The sequence below is a fragment of the Pogoniulus pusillus genome, chromosome 7, assembly GCF_015220805.1.
Source record: "Pogoniulus pusillus isolate bPogPus1 chromosome 7, bPogPus1.pri, whole genome shotgun sequence".
Taxonomy (NCBI): Eukaryota; Metazoa; Chordata; class Aves; order Piciformes; family Lybiidae; genus Pogoniulus; species Pogoniulus pusillus.
The window spans coordinates 35,727,891-35,754,277 of NC_087270.1; the positions used below are offsets into that span (position 1 = coordinate 35,727,891).

At 44.3% G+C, this 26,387-nt stretch overlaps 1 protein-coding gene and 1 long non-coding RNA gene across 3 annotated transcripts in view; one reads left to right on the forward strand and one right to left on the reverse strand.

Annotated features, from left to right (window-relative positions):
* Positions 1–461: 461 nt before the first annotated feature.
* Positions 462–12,592, forward strand: LOC135176945 (uncharacterized). 2 transcript variants are annotated; one of them, XR_010302872.1, is made up of 4 exons: positions 462–565; positions 6,537–6,584; positions 7,790–7,860; positions 12,296–12,592. It is a non-coding gene; the product is annotated as an uncharacterized LOC135176945 (long non-coding RNA). The 2 variants fall into 2 exon arrangements; XR_010302873.1 differs by lacking the exon at positions 7,790–7,860.
* Positions 11,169–26,387, reverse strand: part of GREB1 (growth regulating estrogen receptor binding 1) — a 112,055-nt gene continuing 96,836 nt past the window's right edge. The window contains exons 26-33 of the mRNA XM_064146450.1: positions 25,460–25,621; positions 23,537–23,741; positions 21,735–21,909; positions 19,702–19,920; positions 18,446–18,581; positions 16,399–16,599; positions 13,476–13,614; positions 11,169–11,384 (exon numbers count right to left, since the gene is read on the reverse strand). Of these exons, the coding sequence (XP_064002520.1) occupies positions 11,221–11,384; positions 13,476–13,614; positions 16,399–16,599; positions 18,446–18,581; positions 19,702–19,920; positions 21,735–21,909; positions 23,537–23,741; positions 25,460–25,621 (1,401 nt within the window). The 3' untranslated portion in view covers positions 11,169–11,220. The remainder of the gene's footprint in view (positions 11,385–13,475; positions 13,615–16,398; positions 16,600–18,445; positions 18,582–19,701; positions 19,921–21,734; positions 21,910–23,536; positions 23,742–25,459; positions 25,622–26,387) is intronic.

The window sequence follows — 26,387 nt, forward strand, 5'->3', positions numbered from 1 at the left end:
CACAATGCATTTCCCCCTTTTCTTCCCCCAAACTCATAACACCTGGGTTCTATTGCAGTCTCCTCCCACCCCAGGTGTCACCACTTTGTCCTCCCTGCCCACTCCCCTTTTCAATCTGGATTCTATTGGAGTCTCCTCCCACCCCAGGTGTCACCACTTAGCCCTCCCTGCCCACTCCCCTTTTCAATCTGGATTCTATTGGAGTCTCCTCCCACCCCAGGTGTCACCACTTAGCCCCCCACCCACCCACTGCCCTTTATAAGTGGCCCCAGGAAAGACAAGCCCCAAGCTTGCCCATTGTGGGCAGAAGGATCCTCCTTGGATCATCACTGGTGAGTGCTCTGTGGTGCATCACTGGGTGAATGGTGGAGGGGATTCAAAGGCCGGGGGGCCTGGTGGGCCCCCCGGCTAGGTAGGGCTAGGCCTGACAATTGCTCTGACATTGCTCTGACATAGCTCACAGGTGCTGGGTAGGCTTCCTCAGGCTATGTTTCTCTGTGTGGAGTTGCTTCTTCCAGCTCACTGAGGATGACCTGGAGCACTCGGCTGAACTGGAAGCTCAGGGGTAAGTGGTGTTGTGCTGTTGTAGAGGGCTTTTGCAAGTGAAACCATTCAGACATCATCAAGTCCAACCTGCAACCCAAGACCACTACTATGGCCATTAAACCATGTCCTAAAGTAGCATGACCCCACATTGCTTGAACATCTCCAGGGAGGGTGACCCCACCTGAATGCTAAAACACTTGAGTTGTGCACTAGAATGAATACTGGTTAAGCCTATATGTCTCTACCAAACCCAATCAGGCCTTTTATTCCTTTTTTTTTCCTTCACAGTTTTTCTGACTATGTTCTGTCCTCACAGCAGAGCTGCTGCAGACCTCTGAGCATCTTCCTGGCACTGCTCTGGACATACTCCAGCATCTCCACATCCCTCTTGTCCCAGAGGGATGCAGTACTCCAGGTGGGGTCTCAGCAGAGCAGAGGGGGAGAATCCCCTGCCTAGCCCTGCTGGCCACACTTCTGCTGCTGCAGCCCAGGCTCTGCTTGGCTTTCTGGGCTGCAAGTGCACACTGCTGGCTCCTGTTGAGCTTCTCCTCCAACAGCACCCCCAAGTCCCTCTCCTCAGGGCTGCTCTCCAGACACTCACTGCCCAGCCTGGAGCTGTGCTTGGCATTGCCTCAACCCAGCTGCAGGACCTTGCACTTGGTCTTGTTGAACCTCCTGAGCTTGCCTTGTGCCCAGCCTGTCCAGGTATTTTATTAATTAATATTTTGTTAATTAACTAAACATTGATGGGGGAAAAAAATGCCTGCATTCAAGGTCTGTCAAGGTTTCCAGCCCAGCTCTGCACAGTAGTTGGCTTGTAAGATAATTCAAGCAACACAAGTGGCAAAGCTGCACTCTAAACCACCCTGAATGCTCCCTGCTTTGCTTCAGATTCTCGGAGGATTCATCCCTTGTCTTCAGGCTCTTTCCTGGCATTCAGATGAAAGCATTCTGACTTTACTCCTGCTGAAGCCAATGCGAAGGACTAACCTTAAGTGCTGCATCTTCACTCTGTTTAATTTCTCCTGTATTGAGAAATCAAAGCATGCCAAGAACAACATCTGAAACGCAGTGGTCTCTTCGGTCAAGGGAGAGTGTGCTGCTGGGCATGGCTAAGGCCTGAGGCAAGGGTCTCCTGGACAGGTCAGTGAATAGCAGGCCAACATCTCTGCCCAACAGGCTCTTCTATTGTGGGCCCCTTGTTAAATACATGTTACAGAAGGGGATCTCTATACCTACGCCTGTTTGGCAGAGGAGAGAAGTTAATTTGAGGCGGTATTAATTTTTATATCAAAGTATAATTTATTAAAATTAATATTTACAAACTCTTGCCACCCCCAACCACTGTTCAGTTCTTTTGTGCAAATTTATGAAAACAGTTTAGAGATATAATATATACAGGGGGATTTGGTCAATAACTGGAAAATATCAACTATTTGCAGAGAGAGAAATTTCCCTTTGGCTTAGTGCTGCTTGGGAACTATGCTGTCTGCCAGCAGGGGCTGAAAACTGTCTGCTCTGAGGCAGAGGTAACTTATATTACAGAGGAATTCAGCTTTACTTATGAGTGTTGTTATTAATTATTAATCATCCTCCTGGGGCTGTGTCTCAGCCTCTGCCCAGTTTCCAAACTTCCAGGGGCTCTGTGGGGCTGGAATCTTCCCGGCTTGAGAGGGAAATGATAAATCCTCCCAGTCTCTGGGGTAAACAGGTTTCCTCTAACCTTTTCTCCTGGCGTGGGATGGTCTCTGCCTCGATGTTGCGTCTGGATACTGCGAGTCCAGGGGTGAGCTGGTAGGATTAGGAATGAGGTGTCACTCCTGTGCATCAGCTAAAACTAGTACAGGTGCCAAACTGCTGCAGATGTCTGACACAGCAAAGGAAATGCCAGTTTACGCCATAGGACAGGCATCCTGTGCAAACAACACACTTCAGCTCACTCCAGTTATTCACTGGATCGATAGGAGTCTCCAGGGCTGCCCTCAGGATCCCTCCTGCACTGACAGGCAGCCTGGTGCTACCAGCTGTGACCTGCTTCTGCCCCTGCAGTCCCCGATGAACATTCCTCACAAGGCAATGACTTGGAAGACATCTGGAAGAGACCTAATTTTCAGAAAAATCAATGCTTACTTACTTTTCCACCTTTCACTTGGCCCAATAGCCAAGTCACTCCCAAGTTGCAGGCTGCAGCACTTCCAAGAGCAAACAGCACAGCGCTTACGTTACCCAGATTCTCAGGTTACTTGTTCCTGTTGTACACCAAATGCTAGGACTGTAAGCACAGAAATGCATTTATTAGCTATCTGACAGATCACATTTTCTTTCTGGAACAGTGTTGGGAAAAGGAAATTCAATAGAATTCTTCTCCTTTCAGATAAACAGGGAAATGCCACACCTAATGAATTTCAATGGCATTCGTGCCTCTGCTGAGAGGTCTATTCAATAAACTTAAAAGATAGGAGCTGCTTTTGCTGGAGTAACTTTCCACTGTCCCACCTGTTCTTTCTGCTAGCTTTTTTATGAGCCCATGATGAGCAAGTGTAACAATCCATCAGAAATACTGTGTAAATCATCATAGAATCAAGCAGGTTGGAAGAGACCTCCAAGGTCATCCAGTCCAACCTAGCACTCAGCCTTAGCCAGTCAACCAGACCATGGCACAAAGTGCCTTATCTAGACTTTGCTTGAACACCTTGGTCTCTTCTCCCAGGCAACCAGCAACAGGACACAGGGGCACAGTCTTAAGTTGTGCCAGGGGAGGTCTAGGCTGGATGTTAGGAGGAAATTGTTGCCAGAGAGAGTGATTGGCATTGGAATGGGCTGCCCAGGGAGGTGGTGGAGTCCACACAGGGCTGTGTTCCAGGCCCCTCACCAGCTTTGCCACCCTTCTCTGGACACGTTCCAGCATCTCAACATCTCTCTTGAATTGTGGGGCCCAGAACTGAATACAGTACTCAAGGTGTGGCCTGACCAGTGTTGAGTACAGGGGAAGAATAACCTCCCTCATTCTACTAGCCACACTCTTCCTGATCCAGGCCAGGATGCCATTGGCTCTCTTGGCCACCTGGGCACACTGCTGGCTCATCTTCAGCTACTATCTACCAGTATCCCCAGGTCTCTTTCTTCCTGGCTGTTCTCCAGCCACTCTGTCCCAGCCTGGATTTCTCTAAAGCCTTTCTTAAAATCATGGGAGTTGATTCCCAATGTCTTTCTCACTGAGTAGGAGTCTCATTGTTATGTCCAACATGGTATCACTCCTTTATCCAATCACATCAGCTGTGGGCAATGCCAGCAACTGAACCTCAAAAATCCAGAAGTTGTGTCTGCCTTAATCATCTGGTCATTTTGGGGACTGGCAAAACAGGACTGGAAATGTTATAAAAGCATCTTCAGGTTACTAGAACCACTGAGTATTTCTCTGGTTGAAGACTGGAGAAGCAGAGATAAAAGACAGACAACAAGCAGAGGATGTACAAGGCTAATTGCACTTTTCATCAAAGTGATAGAACATGTGAGGCTGAAAGAAGTGACCATGGGTAATGTGTTGTGGGAACCTCTAGTCTGACTTGCTGCGTTTCACAGACCAAATTTAAGAGGGACAGGGATCTGCTGGAGAGGGTCCAGCAGAGGGCTACAAGGATGATTAGGGGACTGGAGGGCACTGCCTTATGAGGAGAGGCTGAGGGACCTGGGGCTTTTTAGTGTGGAGAAGAGAAGACTTAGAGGGGATTTGATAAATGTTTATAAACATCTGAGGGCTGGGGGTCAGAAGTGGGGGACAGGCTCTGCTCACTTGCTCCCTGGGATAGGACAAGGAGCAATGGGCGCAAGTTGCAGCAAAAGAGGATCTGTCTCAACACAAGGGGGAACTTCTTTACTGTAAGGGTCCCAGAGCACTGGAACAGGCTCCCGAGAGAGGTTGTGGAGTCTCCTTCTCCTTCTCTGGAGACTTTCAAGGCCTGTCTGGATGTGTTCCTCTGTGATCTGTGCTAGATTGTGTGGTCCTGCTCTGTCAGGGGAGTTGTACTTGATGATCTCCTTGGATCCCTTCCAACCCCTAATATCCTGTTATCCTGTGAAAGAATATGGATTTCATTTCACACCAGCATGTGCTCGTTTGAAGCTAGCTAGAATGTTTTGGTGAGAAGAACTAGATTATAGGCTGTGAAAGGGAAACAATGGTGATGTCTACTGCACTCATAGGCTTGCTGAGATGCATAAGAACAAGAATCCAAACATAGATAAGGGAGACACTCTCTGTCTGGGCTGTGACCTGCATTTCTCTCTCTAACCTGCCATCTCTTTGATTAATCCACCTGCTTCCCAACCCCCCTGGCCGACCCTCCATTCTTCCTTGGGCACAAGGCCACAGCTGGGGTAAGGTAGAGAGGGGTGGAAGGGTGGTTGAGAGCCCCTCCTAGGGACTCAGGTTTCTGGGAGGGCTGTTGTGTTTCTGTATTACTTTTTACCTTATTTCTGTACATAAATGTACATATACTGTAAATATCTGCTTGTATATTGTGCTAGCTGTAAACATAAGCTTCATTCCATTTCCAGAGCTGGCTGAGTCTAGTCTGGGTGATTTCCAAAGTGTGGGGGGTGGGTAGTACCCAAACCATCACACCAGCACAACCGCTGCATTTCAGTGACAGGTGATGAAATCTTAAGGCTGGTTGCTGCAGGGTGAGTTAGGATGTGTGAGCAGAGGGCTTCAGTGGGAGAAGGGACAGGCAGAGTGGCAGGCTGTGTGTGGTGAGGAGAAAGGCTGTGTAGTGGGTGAATTGGTGCTTGACAGCGTGCAGGACTGTGCCAGCTGGATAAGAGGCATGTGGCAGATGGATGCAGGCAGAGACTGGTCCTTGCAGCACTTGTTCTGAACAACAGCCCTGCATAGTTATTTCTTCTACCTGGCATTACTCACTGGGGAATAGACCTCAGGGAGGTGTGGTGCCTTGCAAGCCTCCATTAAGCCCAGCCCAACAGCCAGTGGCAGATGGCTTGAACCTGTTGAGCAATGGCACTCACCATAATTTCCCCTCCTGGTTCTTTCACACTGCACACAGCCTTTGCCCAGGGTCCTCGTGCCCGGGCAGATGCTGCCTACTACAGCCAGGAGCTTAACTTTCCCATCAGGTTCTCTCATGCTGCTCCCTTTATTCATAGCCTTTACTTCCCTTGCTCTTCATTTTCCAACCTATCAACATCTCCCCTGACCCCTCCTTTAGGTTTTTCCTTATACTGTCTTTTCTGGGAGTGACCCATTTCACCGGAGTTTCACAGATACAGCCTTTGAAACGCAGCCTCCTTTCAAGCAATATTTAGCAGCTGCTTTTTAGACAGCAGAGTGGGAACAGAGCTCTGTACTTTGCCTATCGCTACAACGGGAGGCACTTGCTAAAGAGGGGTGAAATCCCTTACATCTCCAGTGCTCAAAGGCTCTGTAACGCCCAGATGATTACATACCAGACATTAGTGCTTAAGTGCTTGTGAAGGGTGCTTTGATTGTATAGAGAGGACGGTAAGAAGGAAAATGATGTCACCTTTCCAGTAACCTTCTCTATATTTGGACACCGTATTTTGCAGAGGCTGAATCATAAAGTACTTCACTCTCTGGCACACAATACAGAACGAGCTAACAATGCTACCTGCAGGGGATAACAACGGGGAACTGAACCAGCAAGCACGGAAGGCAATAGGGGCCCTGAGAAGTCTGTAAAAGCATGCAGGCAGTGCCTTTCATTCTGCTTGCTACTACATTAGCAAGGCAATGCTTTTATTTATCACTATTATTTATCTGTATTGCTCTATCACCTCCGAGTTCCAGCTGTCCTTCTCCCTGAAAGCTGATGCTCTAAGGGAGCTTAGCTTGTAAACTAGGTCAGGAAAGAAAACATTTTTGGATGGAGCTCCAGAGTGCCACTCCCTGACTCATTCACCATTATATTCTTGGTATCCTGTGAACAAAATGCTTTGTTTTTCTACCATGCTAGGTGCATAGCTGGTTGTATGATGGGGAGCAGCTGCATTTTCTTCACACAGTAAGTGCATAACTTCTCTTACAAAGGGATGTGCTCCATTTTTTGCTGTCTACAACTACATGAAGGGAGGCTGTAACCAGGTGGGACTTGGTCCCTTCCGCCAGGTAACCAGCAATAGAACAAGGGGACACAGTCTCAAGTTGTGCCAGGGGAGGTCTAGGCTGGATGTTAGGAGGAAGTTGTTGGCAGAGAGAGTGATTGGCATTGGAATGGGCTGCCCAGGGAGGTGGTGGAGTCGCAGTCCCTGGAGGTGTTGAAGAAAAGCCTGGACGAGGCGTTTTGTGCCATGGTCTGGCTGTTTGGACAGGTCTGGGTGCTAGGTTGGATTGGATGATCTCTTCCAACCTGGTTGATTCTATGATTAGACAATGGACTATCTCTGCAAACTAATTTCACCATTTACAATTGCTTGTGTGTATACTCCATGATGGAGAATTATTTCACTTCATCACATGATAGATCAATGTCTGGCAAGGCCAAGTCCCAAGACTTCTATCCTGTAGACAGGATGCAGTAGGTAAGTAACTCCTGGAGCAAAAGGTTAACAGTGAAACAATACTCAGAAGTATGATTGTGCTAGTTTGAAGCTAGCTGGAATATTTTAGTGGGAGAAATTAGACTATAGGCTGTGAAAAGGAAACAGTGGTGGTGTCTACTTCACTCATAGGCTTGCTGAGATGTATAAAATCAAGAACACAAACATAGATAACACAGTTGCTGTGTGTCTCTGTCTGCCTGCACTTTTCTCCCTAACCTGCTGTCAGTGTAAGTAATCCTTCTGCTTTCTAACACCATCCCCAGCTGATCTCCAAACTCACCTTGAACGTAAGGCAAAGTCTGGAATAAGGTAGAGGGGTGGAAAGGAGATAGAAAGGTGTTTGGGAGCCCATCCTGGGGACTCTGGTTTTTGGGAGAGCTGTTGTGTTTCTGTATTACCTTTACCTTGTATATTGCTGTATATATTTGTGTATATCTGCTTGTATATTGTACTAAGCTGTAAATATAAAGCAGTCTAGTCTGGGTGATTTCATAAGAGTGGGGGGGGGGGGGGGTGGGTAACACCCAAACCATCACAGTGATGGTTTGAGTCCACTAGCACCTGCATTATGTTCAGTTTCGAACAGACTGTGGCAAAGGAGAATGTTAAGACAGAGTGTGACCTATTTTTGTTTATCATTACATACTTCAGGCCTATTTTTTTTCAGTATCTTGGAGAAAAGGGATGTCTAAAGACTTGCTCAGCAAATCTGAGACCCAAAAGACAGGAAAAGTGTGTGTAAGTTGGTATGAATTGCTCAAGTATTTGGTTACAGGAAATGAGATTTCAACACACACACACACACCCATCTTTAGTTCTGAGTTCTTGTATAAACTCAGTATCACAGTATCACAGTATCACAGTATCACCAAGGTTGGAAGAGACCTCACAGATCATCAAGTCCAACCCTTTACCACAGTGCCCAAGGCTAGACCATGGCACCAAGTGCCACATCCAACCTTGCCTTGAACTGCCCCAGGGACGACGACTCCACCACCTCCCCAGGCAGCCCATTCCAGTGCCTAATGACTCTCTCAGTGAAGAACTTTCTCCTCACCTCGAGCCGAAATTTCCCCTGGCGCAGCCTGAGGCTGTGTCCTCTTGTTCTGGAGCTGGCCACCTGAGAGAAGAGAGCAACCTCCTCCTGGCCACAACCGCCCCTCAGGTAGTTGTAGACAGCAATAAGGTCACCCCTGAGCCTCCTCTTCTCCAGGCTAAACAACCCCAGCTCCCTAAGCCTCTCCTCGTAGGGCTTGTGCTCAAGGCCTCTCACCAGCCTCGTCGCCCTTCTCTGGACACGCTCAAGCATCTCAGTGTCCTTCCTAAACTGGGGGGCCCAGAACTGAACGCAGTACTCGAGGTGTGGTCTGACCAGTGCAGAGTACAGGGGCAGAATGACCTCCCTGCTCCTGCTGACCACACCACTCCTGATACAAGCCAGGATGCCACTGGCTCTCTTGGCCACCTGGGCACACTGCTGGCTCATGTTCAGGCGGGTATCAATCAGTACCCCCAGATCCCTCTCTGTCTGGCTGCTCTCCAGCCACTCCGACCCCAGCCTGTATCTCTGCATGGGGTTGTTGTGGCCAAAGTGCAGCACCCTGCACTTTGAGCTATTGAACCCCATCCCATTGGCCTCTGCCCATCTGTGCAGGCGGTCAAGGTCCCGCTGCAGAGCCCTTCTGCCCTCCAGCTCAGTCACATCTGCCCCCAGCTTAGTGTCATCTGCAAACTTGCTGATGACTGACTCGATGCCCTCATCCAGATCATCTATGAAGATGTTAAAGAGGATGGGGCCCAGCACTGATCCCTGAGGGACACCACTAGTGACTGGCCGCCAGCTGGATGTGGCACCATTCACCACCACTCTCTGGGTCCGGCCCTCCAGCCAGTTCCTAACCCAGCACAGAGTGTTACCATCCAAGCCGCGGGTTGACAGCTTAGCCAGCAGTTTGCTGTGGGGTTGAGGCTATGTTGTGCTTCAGGCCACTAAGCAGTACTCTAATTGGTCTTGATCTGTTCAGGGCATTCCTTAGTTACAACTTCTTTCAATCAACTCTTTTCTATTTCCCCCTGCAAAAGCATACTGGACAGTTGTGTGCATCACTGAGGCAGAGGTTCATGCAGCATTAACTTTATTTGTAAAGGATGGAACAGACATGAAGGTCACAATTCTTTAAAAAAAAAAAAAAAACTAAAATTAAATTAACTAATCAACTGATGAAAACTGAACAGGTAGTAATATTTACATAGGATAATGTTTGCCTTCCTTCCCAAAACTTAAAGTGACTTTTCACTCTGAAGCCAGGACAACGGAATAGAGAAACACAATGATTTCTAGCAGTTTCCTCCTAAATAGCAATCTAAGTCTCTCAAACTTACAGAACTTGTATTTTCCCTTGACATGAAACTGAATTAGCTCTTTGGCACCATTGTACTCATGTCTGCATTTCAAGACTCAGCCACCTAACAGCATCTTAACAGAATAAAATCACCAATACAGCAGCATGTCATGGTGTATCCAGCAAGAAAAGACTGACAAATGTTAGGAGTCTTTGGACAATATCTGCACCTGGACTGGGTGAACACTGACTCTATAAAGGCAAAAAAGGGAAGTTTGCAAGTCACAGAGCAGCTCCAAAAACCTAGACAAAGACTGAGATCACTGACTTCACATTTAGAGTGTACAAAATACAATCATGCTTGGTGCCATTCCAGATATGGGTTTAGATTTCTACCTGAATTCCTCAGATAAGTATCTCCAATTTCTCCTTCTTTTGAAGCACCTTGGCAAGAAAATATCCCCATAAAGTGTATTGAGAGTGTTCCAGAAACATCTTATCTGCTGTTTTGAGTGCACTGGGCTTGGCTTGAAGTCTGCAGGCAGTGCAACTAATCAAAGACCAGAAAACATCACTGAGCTAGATGAAAATAAGCTATTTGCATGTCAGTTTCACCATTTCATCTCTCTCATCAATTACTCAAGGTAATTTCAGGTGTAAATGTTCAGGTGTCATTTTAAAAGCTAATTTATTCAGCCTCTTCCTTGCACTAATAAATTCAGACATGTAATTCTGTTTTGGTTTGGTTTTCTTTTTCCCCCCAAAGAGTTCTGTATGATAAAACTGCAGTGTGGCCACCTCTTCCAAAAGTAAAATCTCCCATTGAGTTCCCACTGTTAAAGAAATGCACTTTACAAATCCTCATATAAAAGACCTACCTGGATCGATCAGTAGCAATATACTACAGGACCGTAACAATTCCTGTCTGCAGGCAGTGCAACTAATCAAAGACCAGAAAATGTCACTGAGCTAGATGAAATAAGCTCAGTCAGTTTCACCATTTCATCTCTCTTGTGAATTACTCAAGGTAATTTCAGGTGTAAATGTTCAGATGTCATTTGAAAAGCTAATTTATTCAGCCTCTTCCTTGCACTAATAAATTCAGACATGTAATTCTGTTTTGTTTTGTTGTTTTTTTTTTCCCCCCAAAGAGTTCTGTATGATAAAACTGCAGTGTGGCCACCTCTTCCAAAAGTAAAATCTCCAATTGAGTTCCCACTGTTAAAGAAATGCACTTTACAAATCCTCATATAAAAGACCTACCTGGATTGCTCAGTAGCAATATACTACAGGACTGTAACAATTCCTGTTGCCTTGTGCCAACTGTTAGATAAATAATACTGGTAGAACAAAACCTGCTCCTAAATTCACTTTTCCTATTTCTGGAATGTACATGAAGTTTTTAAAAGCTCTTGCTTATGAATTTGCATGTGGTCTTTTTTTGTCAAGGAAGAAATGCACTCACTGATCCCTTTTGGAATCCCTTTTGGATCCCTTCTGATCCACAAAAAACATTTCCACCATGAAGCATAGAAAGTTTCTGCACCTCTCCCAGGAATTAGGAATTACTTCCATTAGAAAATGGAATTAGGAAAGTCACCTCAGTCTCTAGAAATATGAGCATACATTGTCTGATTAGGAATTACTCCAATAGCCAACGGAAAACATTCCTGTTTCTGTTCAGAAAACTTTGCTCCTTCATTTCATGAGATGGTGGAAATTAGTCTCTTGTACCACTCAGGAAATGTGTCTGTAATTAAATATGTCTCCCAGTCAGGAAGAAAAGTGGTCTGTCTTCTTTGGCATTGGCAGTCTGGAATTCATCCCGCAGGCGGAACTGCCATTCGTCTTCCAGCTCTAGCCGGACAACAGTCTGGCGAAGAGAATTGCGGTCTTGGCAGATCACACACAGGGTGGCACCTAGGCAGGCGGGTGAAAAGGAACCTGTGTCAGCATCCCCTTTGTTCTCAGGTCACCCAGCTCCCACCACCCCTCAGCATCCACCACTTTTGTAACAGGAGATCCAAATGTAGGACTGACAGCTCTGTTCAGCTTCCTGGTCATCAGGATCTTATTGTGTAGCTTGAGGTACCAAGCAAACAGGACTAACAACACATTCCCTGCTCTTTAGGGTAAGAAAAGGTAAAACTGTCAGGTCTGAGGAAGTGGTAAGTCCTGGCTGAAAACAACAGAAAGGCCTATATCCATTACTGTTCTAGCCCTAATAATCATTACCTTTTCGAGTGAAACCCTCTCTAAGCAAACCCTTACACCACAAATCGGTTACCATGATGACTGACTAATTTCACTGTGCTTTGCTGACCAGGAACAGTCTAATCACAGCCTTTAAACTTTAGTGGATTGGCAAGCTAATGTGCTGGCATAGAATAATACATCCTTTAAACTTTAGTGGATTGGCAAGCTAATGTGCTGGCATAGAATGATAAATCCTTTAAACTTCAGTGGATTGGTAAACTAATGTGCTGGCATAGAATAATACATCCTTTAAACTTTAGTGGATTGGTAAACTAATGTGCTGGCATAGAATGATAAGTCCTTTAAACTTTAGTGGATTGGTAAACTAATGTGCTGGCATAGAATGATAAGTCCTTTAAACTTTAGTGGATTGGTAAGCTAATGTGCTGGCATAGAATAATACATCCTTTACACTTTAGTGGATTGGTAAACTAATGTGCTGACAAAGGATTATATGGTCTGTATGGCTGTGGACACAGGCAAATCTAGAATGCCAAAGTTAGAGATATCATATTTTAGTAAACAGTCTAAGCTGTCCTGACTGGCATGCTGATACTATTTTAACTTGCATGCAGGATTTCCTTGCTTCTGAGAGGAGTGTTTGATTGAGAGGAGGTAATTACCTCATCAACATTCAACAATCTGAATGAGAGGTGGTGAAGTAAATTAATATGCCCAAGACAGAAAACAACTTTGAGAATACAACCAGGAGAAACAAGGCAGCCAGTCATGTGGTGTGTAATGCTTACGTGGCAGACTGGAAAACGAAGTAGACTGTCAAGGGAGATGGAGAAATCTCAAATCTAATACACTTTGTGCTACACGCTATGGAAATTGTCTGCTTTGTGCAAAATGAAATGGATTGAAATCACTCAAAATGCAGTACAAAGGCACTGCTCTCAATTGCAGTTACTCTGATAGCCTTACTGGAGAAACTACAGGCTGGCTAAAATGTCAGTGCTGCTCCAGAATGAGCATTGACACTGGCACTCACACGGCTTGGGTAAAAGTACTGTGTACCCCAATTTGCACTTTGCTATGCATACCTACATGCAACTGTATTAACTGCAACAAAGAACACAACAGTTCACAGCTCTGCCTGTTTCAGGAAGGCATTTGCCACAATGTTTTTCCTTCAGTCACAGCTATAGCTGTGAGTGAAACAATCCCAGGAGCTCCAAATGCCTAAGATAGTGGTAGAACAACCCAAAAGGAGTTTGCCTGCAATACAAATGGAAGTTATGTGTCCACTGCTATCCACCACCATAAGAACTACATGGAGAAATTAGTTATTAGGATAACATTTTAGAAGAGCCAGCTTTTATTTCTAAGGGTGATAAACAGATTTTGGTGGCAGTTTGTCCATCATCCATTTTCTGTTGAAAAGGAGAAAACCTGCAAGACACAGTTAGGATGCTTCATACATAAACACCCAAGTTGCAGACATAAATTAAAGTGCTATGTGATATAGACATGGCATGATGATGATATAGATCAAATATTCCTCCTCACTTAGAAATCTACAGAACTTACAGAGCTCTTCTATAGCAGTTTACTGCAATACAGACTCATCATGACCAAAGATAGGCAGAATGTATAAAGACAAACATGAATACATGCATATACATATATATACACATATATATGTATATATAAATATATACATATATACATTTTAATAGAAGATGCATTTTTCCCCAGGTTCCCAGAGACCAGCTGGTATAAATTCTCTGTAAGAAAATTACTGCAGCTCACCTTTAAGAAAATGAAACTTCTTCAAAAAGCTAGCTACAACAAAGGAGTCACAGAGGTATAGCAGGAGACCACTGAATGTCAAACCAGAGGAACTGATATTGAGAGAGTGAGGCCGAGAACTCACGTAGCAAACTGCAATCTGATTGGGAGAGACGAAAAAAAACCAGAGCATTTGTCAAACTTCTATGTAAAGCTGAGAATTGATACCAAGCTTTCAGTAGAATCATAGAGTCAACCAGGTTGGAAGAGACCTCCAAGATCATCCAGTCCAACCTAGCACCCAGCCCTATCCAGTCATCTAGACCATGGCACTAAATGCTTCATCCAGTCTTTTCTTGAATAGCTCCAGGGATGGTGCCTCCACCACCTCCCTGGGCAGCCCATTCCAATGGGAAATCACTCTCTCAGGGAAGAGCTCCCTCCTAACATCTCAGCCTATACTTCCCCTGGCACAACTGGAGACTGTGCCCCCTTCTTCTGTTGCTGCTTGCCTGGCAGAAGAGACCAACTCCAGCTGGCTACAGCCTCCCTTCAGGTAGTTGTAGACAGCAATGAGGTCAGTCCTGAGCCTTCTCTTCTGCAGGCTGCACACCCCCAGCTCCCTCAGTCTCTCCTCACAGGGCTGTGCTCCAGGCCCCTCACCAGCTTTGTTGCCCTTCTCTGGACACCTTCCAGCACCTCAACATCTCTCTTGAATTGAGGAGCCCAGAACTGGACACAGCACTCAAGGTGTGGCCTGACCAGTATTTGCACCTGATTAAAGCTTTTGCACCTGATTAAAGCTTTTGCACCTGATTAAAGCTCATACTTTCTTTCCAGCTCCAAATGTTATAATTTTTATAGTTCCTCCCCAAACAACCCTTTACTTTTCAAATATCAAGATAAAAGTGCTATTCACTACTACTAATTGCTATTCTGAGGTTTAGAGGTTATAGAGTTTGAAAGCTGCAGTAACAACAGCTCCCCACAACCATATTGCTATGACCTGCCCAGTGCAATTTATCTATACAGGAGTAAACACAGCATCTGTGCAGCCAGACATGAAAAGAATCCTTTAAAAATGCCTGATTTAATTTGCATTACAGTAAGATTACTCAAGTCAGAAGCAGAGTTGTGCCAATACATAAATTGATGAGGTTTCCCCTCGTCTAGTTTGGTTTTATGGCTACTTTCCAATTCCACTAGGAACTGGGAATATTTATAGCTCTCTTTCAGGATTTATGTATTTAAATTAAGGAATCTTCCACACAAGGCTTTGTTTCCAAAGTGTCATTATGCTGCTTCGTTGGGGCAGACTCATCTGGCATAAACAGCATGATTAGGAGGACAAAGGTTGCCCCATGGCAACTGAAACTGTGGCCCAGGATGCCTATATTTATCCATGTTCCTTCAATTCTCTTACATCATATTCCAGCTCAGGTGACACTTTCAGAAACAAATTGAACTAAGTACACCTGCTGAATAGGTTAGAGCTGAAAGGATGCAAACAGTAATAGTACAATGCCCTTCCACAGAGCTTGTTTTTTAAAAACATGGTGGGAACATAGACCTGTAAGAGCTTAGACAGAGAGGATATTAGAAGACACAGTTCAAAATGTTCTGGGAGAAGCATATATGGGAAGGTCATTACACAGCTGTTTTGGTAAAGAAGTTTAGTAAACCTAGCAGGAGTGAATTGCATTTAGTATTTAAGTCAGATGAAAAGGTAGAAACAGTTTCTCTCTCCTAAACAACAGCACCTTAGTATCATATTTCTATTCAACCTAGATTTGAGTTTAAACTCAAATGACCTTGGCTTAGGATCCAAACTCATCAGAGAGTGCCAACAACTCCTGAGATCTAATGTCAGCTTCTCCCATTCTCTTTTCTCAGTGTGTGCTTCTCTGCCTCAGTTTATCAGTTGAAAGTGAAGTAAACCACTTCTATTTTGAAGTACTTTCAGAAGGGCAGCTAATATTTGTCAAACACTTATAGAAGAAATTTGCTGTAGAAAGGGACAAATTGTAGCAGACAAAGAAAAGCCTTCAAGAAAAATGTGCTCTGTGTTAATTCAGAATCTAGTATAATTCTCAGACTGCATTACTATTTAGGACAACTCTGGTATTGGCCTCTTCTGCCAGGCAACCAGCAGTAGAACAAGGGGACACAGTCTCAAGTTGTGCTGGGGTAGGTATAGGCTGGATGTTAGGAGGAAGTTCTTCACAGAGAGAGTGATTGGCATTGGAATGGGCTGCCCAGGGAGGTGGTGGAGGCACTGTCCCTGGAGGTGTTCAAGAAAAACCTGGCTGAGGCACTTAGTGCCATGGTCTAGTTGAGTGGCTAGGGCTGGGTGCTAGGTTGGAGTGGATGATCTTGGAGGTCTCTTCCAACCTGGTTGATTCTATGACTCTATGATTCTATGATTGTTGCCCATGTACTTTGTTTGAAGTCTTTAATAATATCTTTACAGGACTAAGAATTTGATTGTTTAATTATAGGGATCTAATCCCTAATTCTTCAAAGGCTATGTAACTATTATTACGGAAATGCATCAATGAACTGATCCAAGCCATAGCCTATACATTTCTAGAGCTGCTTGAAGATTATTTTCATAGAATCATAGAATCAACCAGGTTGGAAGAGACCTCCAAGATCATCCAGTCCAACCTAGCACCCAGCCCTAGCCACTCAACTAGACCATGGCACTAAGTGCCTCATCCAGTCTTTTCTTGAACACCTCCAGGGATGGTGACCCCACCACCTCCCTGGGCAGCCCATTCCAGTGGCAAATCACTCTCTCTGGGAAGAACTTTCTCCTAACATCCAGTCTAGACTTCCCCCAGCACAACTTGAGACTGTGTCCCCTTGTTCTCTTGCTGGTTGCCTGGGAGAAGAGGCCACCCCCCACCTGGCTACAACCTCCCTTCAGGTAGTTGTTCAGTACCTGTGGTCCCAAGTTAAGGTAACAGTCTACAGATAGCACTGGATGGCTGTAATTCTTCAGTGAGAGAGGGAAGAAGCGATGGCTGTGATATTGGAGGTATTTTTCAAGGAGCAACTGAGCAGGTGCTGCCAAGAAGGTGTGCTTGCTGTCAGGAGCACAAATGTACTGAGCAGGGGAGATTGAAACTGGAGTGTCAGATACCTGTACAGAAAAAAAAAAAAAAGATATTTGTGCTACAGATCAATCTTCATCAATTAAGCAGCACTTACTTGAGTTTTGATTTGTATAAAATTCATCTTTGCCCTACACATCTAGGATTTATTTATAAAGCAAAGTTCATTTCACCAAAAAAAAAAAAATCTGCTACCAGCAGTTTCAGAGTTTCACTGAATTATAAGTTATATTGAGAGAGTGAGGTTTCTTCTTTGAACCTAAAATATCCCTACATATGAAGACACAAAGATGAGAGATTGTGCTGGCTTGAGACTAATTGGAATATTTTACTGAGAGAAATTAAATCCTTAGAATCATAGAATCAACCAGGTTGGAAGAGACCTCCAAGATCATCCACTCCAACCTATCACCCAGCCCTAACCAATCAACTAGACCATGGCACTAAGTGCCTCATCCAGGCTTTTCTTGAAGACCCCCAGGGACGGTGCCTCCACCACCTCCCTGGGCAGCCCTTAGCTATGAGAAGAAAGAAAAGAAAACAACAGTACCCTCTGTCACCCATTCTTCTGCTGAGAAAACCAGCTAGTCAAGATATAGATAAACACTCACTTCTCACACACTGCTCAGCTCTCACTTCTAGTCGTGCCTTCTTTCTGGCAGAGTGGTCTGTGTGGCTGTCTCTGCCTTAACTCTCCACATGACTCTTTTTTGCCTCTAACCTCTTGGTGATCTTTTTTTTTTTGACATCTCACCTCAGATCTCCAGATATATCACATGAGATATACATGAGGTTATCTGGTTATTCCTGAAGGGAGGGAAAGAGGGAGGGGGAAGGGGAGGATTGGGTTGGGAGTCCTCCTGGACTCTGATTGTTTCTGGGAGGGGTATTGTGTTTCTGTATTACTTTTACCCTGTATATAGCTGTATATATTGTATATTCCTGCTTGTATAATGTGCTAAACTGTAAATATAATGCTTCATTTCTTTATTTCCAGCTGGCTGAGTCTAGTCTGGGTGATTTCATAAGCGTGGGGAGGTGAGTAACACCCATCACAGCAATTCAATAGTCAGAGATAAAAAACTCATAGTGGACTGTGGGAATGCAAAGTGAAGAAGGATAATAACAGGCAGATGCTGACCTTGGTTCCCACCAGCTGCTGGCTACCTCATCTCAGAAAGGATAGATAACAGACACCTTGTTAATGAGGAAAACAAAGCAGAGTTTATGCAAAGGACTGGGTTGTCCTTGCCCAATTATGATAATGTGTAGGTGTGTGCTCTATGCTCAAAGACTGTATAATGAGAGTCAGAACAATCAATAAAGAGTCTCTGGCATAATTCACATTGAATTGGTCTGTAGCCCATGTGGCACTGCTTTTGATCACACTGATCTGTGTAAGCTCTGGCCACATTCCTGCAGTAACCAGATCGCTGCAACAGTGGACTTCTACTTGGATCATGAAGATGCATGTAAGGTGGTTTTAAGTTTAAAAGGACTAAAGAAAAATGCATTTATGCCAAGAATATTGTGGATTTCAGCAGCCATACCCCACTCCTGGAAGCTAGTGAGATACCCAAATACCTCATTGTATTGGAAATTAATAGTAGTGATGAATTATGGATATTAATTTCTATATGAATATTATTTGTATTATTGATATTCTTTTATTTTATTATTTTTATCATTAAGATTCAAAAAATCAGGTAAATTCTCTGAGATTGTTTGGATTTTCAGTCGACAGGAAGTAATTGCATGGAATTAAACAGTTTAAACAACCAGAACTTGGAAAATGTCATCTCTCCTGGTTACAGAATACCAAAAATAAAAGGAAAACAATTTTAACAAGAGTGAAACAGAAGTCTCAGTTCCCACCTTGGATTTAATGTGGAATGATCTCTGTCCTCCCACTGCAATTTGCTTTTTCATGACACTGAAGTGATTGAAGCGACAGACAAGGAGACCAGCGCTGTGGACACGCAAGTTGAAGTCAACATCATCACATGTGAATCTGGAGATAAAATCACAGCAGTTCAGAGGAAAATAATACCTGTTTTTTTGCAGATGCTGGTAATTTGGGAAGGCTTTGAACCACCACTAAGAACACAAAATCTGTATGCATCCCATTAATAAACTCCTCAGTAAAACAACAAGAGCTTTTATAAAACTTCTTCAGTTTTGGGCTCCCCAGTACAGGAGAGACAGGGACCTGCTGGAAATAGTCCAGCAGAGAAAGGAGGATGACTGGGAGACTTGAGCATCTCCCCTATCAAGAGAGACTGAGAAACCTGGGGCTATTTACAGTATCACAGTATCATCAGAGTTGGAAGAGACCTCACAGATCATCAAGTCCAACCCTTTACCACAATTCTCAAGGCTAGACCATGGCACCAAGTGCCACGTCCAATCTTGCCTTGAAGTGCCCCAGGAACGGCGACTCCACCACCTCCCCGGGCAGCCCATTCCAGTGTCCAATGACTCTCTCAGTGAAGAACTTTCTCCTCACCTCCAGCCTAAATTTCCCCTGGCGCAGCCTGAGGCTGTGTCCTCTCGTTCTGGTGCTGGCCACCTGAGAGAAGAGAGCAACCTCTTCCTGGCCACAACCACCCCTCAGGTAGTTGTAGACAGCAATGAGGTCACCCCTGAGCCTCCTCTTCTCCAGGCTAACCAATCCCAGCTCCCTCAGCCTCTCCTCATAGGGCTTGTGCTCAAGGCCTCTCAGTCAGGAGAAGAGAAGACTGAAAGGAAATCTTATCCATGTGTACAAGTATCTGAGAGGTGGATGTCAAGTGGATGGGGCCAATCTCTTTTCACTAGCCAGCAGCAATAAGACAAGGAGCAATGGCTACAAATTAGAACACAGAAGTTTCCACCTCAATATCAGGAGAAACTTCTTTACAGTGAGGGTGACAGAGCACTGGTACAGATCACCCAGCAAGACTGTGGAGTCTCCTTCTCTGGAGACTTTCAAAACCCACCTGGATTCATTCCTGTGTGAACCACCCTAGGGGATCCTGCCTTGGCAGGGAGCTTGGACTCAATAATCTCTGGAGGTCCCTAAAGTTCTGTCATTCTGTGATTCTTTTATTTGTTTCATTATCTCCTTCAAAAGATGCTACTGATTCACTTACCTGTTCTGATTGTACTGTACGTTCTGTGTTAGGTCAACGTTCAGCATAATGAAATCATGCACATGGCAGCAGGAGAATGGTTCCCTGATCTCAGCACTGTTTGTTTTACTGGACCACTTTCTCATCCCAATTAAGGCATAGTGATTGACATTGGGAGTTGCTTCAATATGCTGCAGAATTTGCTTCAAGGAAACATTCCTTTCAGTCCATGTATAGTCACTACAATAATCAGGAAAACATGTAAATTATAAAGTATGTAGACAATATTCAGAATCTCACTCAGATGAAGAGTAATTTTTAGGAGCCAAAAGTAGCTATGAGTATCAGGTGAATAACTTCATTGTTGTCTCACTTTGCTGCTACTCTTTGTCCTCTCACTCCAATCAATTTAAAATTAACTACAGCTTATGTGGTGGGGACTGGTATGGCAGATCTGAAGCTTATTCTGTGCTGTTCAAAGTATTCACTAAGGTATGCAAACTTTTAAAGTTGCCTGGGTACAGTGCAAAATTACTCTAGCAGAGTTGCTGAATTTATGTCATAACTTAAGTGCAAAGTATATGATCCTTGTAGCCAATCCCTAGAGTCTACAAATCTCAGTTTTCACTGCTGTTAGCCCTCTTGGAAAGTTTGCTGTAAATCCTGCATGGCACTCTTCTGGAAATAGATAAAACTTTGGGAGGGGATTTAAGGAGTTAATAAAGGAGCCATACAGACTGGGGCTACCAAAAGAGACAGAGGGAATCAGTTGCACCATTTGCCCAAAAACATTCATCTGCTTCCTTAGAAAAATCCTGTTAAAATATACATGTGAATGCCTGTGTTTGTACAGTGCTTCAAGGAGTGTTTGCAGGGTCTGAAATCTGCAGTTCAAATTACTCTAGGTTGAACCAGAGTCAAGCTATACAGCAAAGGCTGCAGGGCACTTATAACCACTAGTCAAGCTGCACAGCAAAGGCTGTGGGGCACTTATAACCACTAGTTAAGTTGCACAGCAAAGGCTGTGGGGCACTTAAAACCACTAGTCAAGCTGCACAGCAAAGGCTGCGGGGCACTTATAACCACTAGTCAAGCTGCACAGCAAAGGCTGTGGGGCACTTATAACCACTAGTCAAGCTGCACAGCAAAGGCTGTGGGGCACTTATAACCACTAGTCAAGCTGCACAGCAAAGGCTGCAGGGCACTTATAACCACTAGTCAAGCTGCACAGCAAAGGCTGTGGGGCACTTATAACCACTAGTCAAGCTGCACAGCAAAGGCTGTGGGGCACTTATAACCACTAGTCAAGCTGCACAGCAAAGGCTGCGGGGCACTTAAAACCACTAGTCAAGCTGCACAGCAAAGGCTGCGGGGCACTTATAACCACTAGTCAAGCTGCACAGCAAAGGCTGTGGGGCACTTATAACCACTAGTCAAGCTGCACAGCAAAGGCTGTGGGGCACTTATAACCACTAGTCAAGCTGCACAGCAAAGGCTGCAGGGCACTTATAACCACTAGTCAAGCTGCACAGCAAAGGCTGCGGGGCACTTATGACCACTAGTCAAGCTGCACAGCAAAGGCTGCAAGGCATTAAAACCACTAGTCAAGCTGCACAGCAAAGGCTGCAGGGCACTTATAACCACTAGTCAAGCTGCACAGCAAAGGCTGTGGGGCACTTATAACCACTAGTCAAGCTGCACAGCAAAGGCTGTGGGGCACTTATGACCACTAGTCAAGCTGCACAGCAAAGGCTGTGGGGCACTTATGACCACTAGTCAAGCTGCACAGCAAAGGCTGCAGGGCACTTATCACCACTAGTAAAGCTGCACAGCAAAGGCTGCAGGGCACTCATAACTAGAGGGGACAGGAATGAAAAACAGGCACTGAACTGTGCAGCACACAAAGATTTCTAGGGAGAATGCTTACCTCATTATACATTACCTTTCCACTTGTACTGGGTAAAATTGCAGTATACCAAACAGAATTTCAAAACAGATATGCAGTGAAAGGTTAAAACAGATCAGCTGTAAAAATTATGTATTAGTGTATTCACCTTTTCCTGTCTCCTGAACAATCAACTTCTACTGCATTCCACATAACACAGGAGTCATCTGAAATGACAATGAAAGGCCAAATATCCTGGGGTTTTATCCCCAACTCCTCCTGCCGGTTTCGTTCAAGCTCCAAGTTGTGGTAAGACAACTCTTTTATCAGGAAGTGTGCAGCACCTGCAAACAAGGACATAACCCATTAAAGCAGATGCAGAAATTGTTGGCTTTTAACTCAGAAGCCTTTTGAAGTTTATATTTTTACAGACCATAGCATGAAGATTTTTACAGACCAACCTGAAGATTTTAACACCTAAGCCAAGCAAGTTACTTATAGAACCACCCTGAGACACACACAAAATGGGGCCTTGAATTCTGTGGTAAAGATTTGCAAGTGTCTTAAGGATTTAGCACTTGCTGGATATTTGGCTCCGCTAGCATCTCTTAGTGCAAACCAGCTAAATAATACAGGAATGATTTCCACTAATGATCAACTTTGAGTGTTTGTCACTACCACTGCCTGTCAGTAGTTTCAGCTGTAAAAGGTGATGAATATTTCACAGATGTTGTATTAGTAGAGCCTGCCTCAGAGATGTACCTACATCACTGCCTATGCAAATAGAAAGTTTCTCCACAAGGGAACAGATGTGATGATTTGGGTGTTACTCACCCCCCACTCTTATGAAATCACCCAGACTAGACTCAGCCAAGCTAAAAATTAAGAATGAAGCTTTATATTTATAGCTTAGCACAATATCCATGCAGGTATTTACATTATATACAGCTAGATACACAAATATACAAGTTAAAAAATTAATACTGAAACACAACACCCCTCCCAGAAACCAGAGTCACCAAAAGAGGCTCCCAACCACCCTTCCACCTCCTTTCCACCCCTCTACCTTATCCCAGACTTTGTCTTATGTTCAAGGTGAGTTTGGAGAATTAGCCAGGGGGGTTAGGAAGCAGACAGTTAGTTACACAGACAGCAAGTTAGAGAGAGAAGTGCAGGCAGCCAGAGAGCAACTCTGTTATCTATGTTTGTATTCTTGTTTTGATACATCTCAGCAAGCCTATGAGTGCAGTAGACATCACCACTGTTTCCTTTTCACAGCCTATAATCTAATTCTTCTCACCAAAATATGCCAGCTAGCTTCAAACTAGCACAATCCACCCCTGTCTATTCCACTCAAAGTTTTGCTGAGAACTACCTATCTAATCATAGAATCATAGAATCAACCATCTTGGAAGAGACCTCCAAGATCATCCAGTCCAACCTAGCACCCAGCCCTGTCCAGTCAACTATACCATGGCACCGAGTGCCTCATCCAGGCTTTTCTTGAACACCTCCAGGGACGGTGCCTCCACCACCTCCCTGGGCAGCCCATTCCAATGCCAATCACTCTCTCTGTGAGGAACTTCCTCCTAACATCCAGCCTATACTTCCCCCAGCACAACTGGAGACTGTCTCCCCTTGTTCTATTGGTGGTTGCCTGGCAGAAGAGGCCACCCCCAACCTGGCTACCATGTCCCTTCAGGTAGTTGGAGTAGGTAACTCCATCCAAGTTAAAACCCTTGGCTCCCTTTAAAATCAATAGTAATTTTGGGGTGCAATTTAGATGACCTGGATTAAGTGGTAAAATGAATTGCATCTTTGACAGTAACACACTGTCTTTGAAGAGCCTCTGGATCACCAGATCAGATACGCTGGCTACAAGCCGTGTGTCTACACTTCACTACTGAATGACAACACCTCAAGGCCCCGAGTTGTGTGTCTGCCTTTGTTAGAACTGTTGGTTGTTCTTACCTACTCCTGCACTGTTGAAAATGCTTGGAAGAACAAGCATGATGTGGTTGGGCCAGTACTTCTTATATATGGCCATTTCATATTCCTTGACAACTAAAACATGCAAATGACTGGCTCCATCCATGGCATGATACAAATTGAAAAGTCCATGTTCATGACGACCAGTGGTGGGAGTAAAAGTGGGGCTTTTGATGTAATCTTCATTCTGTACATGAAAAGAAGTGAGAGATTCCTTATTATCTGGACGATGTTTCAACACAGAGAAACAGATCCTTCAGGACAATAAATCAGGTTCACTGACACTGGACAAACTGCTGCAACTTAAATCAAGAAAAATAAGCAATTTTTTTAGAGCTGGGAAAAAAGAAAACAACTCTACCTATTTAGCTCATTTGCCTGCTGAGAGTGTGGTGGAATGGATGGGACTACTAACCTTGACCTGACAAGTGCACAGGGATCTCGAGACTAGATGTGGAGAAGGATTTGTGTCCGTATGAGATAAGATGGTAAGAAATACCTTACACCAAAACTACCCTTCTGACTAGTTGTCACCTGATATTATCATAGAATCATAGAATCAAGCAGGTTGGAAGAGACCTCCAAGGTCATCCAGTCCAACCTAGCACCCAGCCCTATCCAGTCATCTAGACCATGGCACTAAATGCCTCATCCAGGCTTTGCTTGAACACCTCCAGGGAGGGTGACGCCACCATATTGAATGTACTGAAACTCATTATGTGCTTCCAAGTTTGATGGTACAGCTTCTGAAAGCCCTCTACAGACATCCAGGATGGTTCCAGTCTGGGCAACTGATTTTAGCCTACTAAGGTCATTAATGACTCAAAATGAAAATGTTTTTTCACAAAGACTCTCCAAAGCCTTCACATTTGAGCACTCCAGATTTAAATCTGCCAGGGCATAAAATGATGGATTTGATGCCAGTGGAGTTCACAAAAGGGAATTTAAAGTGGATGAGGATATTTTTTTTCCTAAAAGTTTAATAATCTAAATTTATATTCCACAGTGTTTTGCAAGCTTGCAGCAGGATTGCAGGTGTCATTTTGGAGCACATCAATTAAGAAAGCAGGAAAAGAATCCACAAGAACCCAGCGCACAATTCTGACTGCACAATCAAGCACAAGTTTACTATGTGAGGAAGAGCAGGAGGTTTCATCCTCATATTGCATGGTTGCTGCTGTGTTGCTGCCTGGGTTCTCCCATTTCTAAGCTGAAGCTGAAACAAAAACCCAGACTGGAAGCACTGGAAGAAGCTTGTTTTCACCCAGATTGAAGTGCTACTGCTTACTACTGTTGCACAGATTTCTTCAATATTCCAAGCTGGATGAAGGCACAACTTCACCTTAAACATGGATATTCGGAGTCACAGTAAAGGCCAGCATTAGAGTTTGCGTAGCCTGTCAGATGGATAACCTTGCAAAGGGTTTTCTACAGGCATGAAATGTGATTCTTTGGCCACTCAATGCCATGACAAAGATTCTTTGAAGGGCTTATCTTTATATGGAAGCAACTGGGCATTTATGCAGAATAAGACAGGATAATCCAATGCCTTCCTCTACCATAAAAAACTGTTTGCTCTTAATACCAATAAAGAAAACCATGTCTCTAAGGCACATTGCTGGAACCATTTTTAACATCTTAAACTCATAACCAAAAACCTTTTGCCCCAGACAAGCGTGTTTATACACAAGGATCAACCTTGATAGTGAGCAAAAGAAACAGTTTATTGATGGGTTGACAGTTTTGCTTCGATCCTTCCTAGGACAAAGTACAAACTCAGCATCAGGACATCTTCACTATCTCTTGACAGCAAGAGCAGAAGTGTAAAGAAACCTAATCAAAGAAACTTCAAAATTGGTGACACCTGCTGTCAATAAATGGTCACTAATAGAATCACTCATTTACCTTATCTGTGACTAGCGGTAGCCTCATGCTTTCCAGTTGTCTTCCTGGTTGGCTAAAGACAAAATGATGCTCCTTTGATTTTGGAATGATAAAATGCAGCTGGATTTCTTCTCCCAGCATAGAATAGGAAAAGGCAAAGGCATGTAGAGTGGACTCATAAAGCTGAGGATGAGGGGGAAAAGGAAAAAAATAGGATAATTCCAATGATTACAGCGAGACTACAAGGTCTCAGTGTAGTTAATATACATTTCATAGAACCACAGAATCATAGAATCAAGCAGGTTGGAAGAGACCTCCAAGATCATCCAGTCCAACCTAGCACCCAGCCCTATCCAAACAACTAGGCCATGGCACTAAGTGCCTCATCCAGGCTTCTCTTCTACACCTCCAGGAATGGTGACTCCACCACCTCCCTGGACAGTCCATTCCAATGTCAATCACTCTCTCTGGCAAGAACTTCCTCCTAACATCCAGCCTATACATCCCATGACACAACTTGAGACTGTGTCCCCTTGTTCTGTTGCTGGTTGCCTGGCAGAAGAGACCAACCCCCACCAAGCAGACTAGAATCACTTACTTTGTTGCATGAGATTTTACCTCGTGGTTTACTAGGTATGAAGAAATGCTCCCTAGGCTAGAGCATATACTACCATAAATAATACAAATTAAATTGTTCCCTCTTTTGAAACCATTGTTTCAGCTTCATCTTGCAAATGCTACCAACACTCACAGGCCACTCTTGGCTTTCAGAAATACAGACATATGTAAACCAGTGTTTGCATTGCTGTTAGCATGCTAACAGGAAGGAAATTGGAGGGTTAGTCTGAGCGGTAACAGTCTGTATGCCACATATAGACGACTCTGTGCTGGACTATTCCTGTGTCAGAAGTAACATCTTTTGCAATTCCTCAAGTGAAAATAAAAGCAA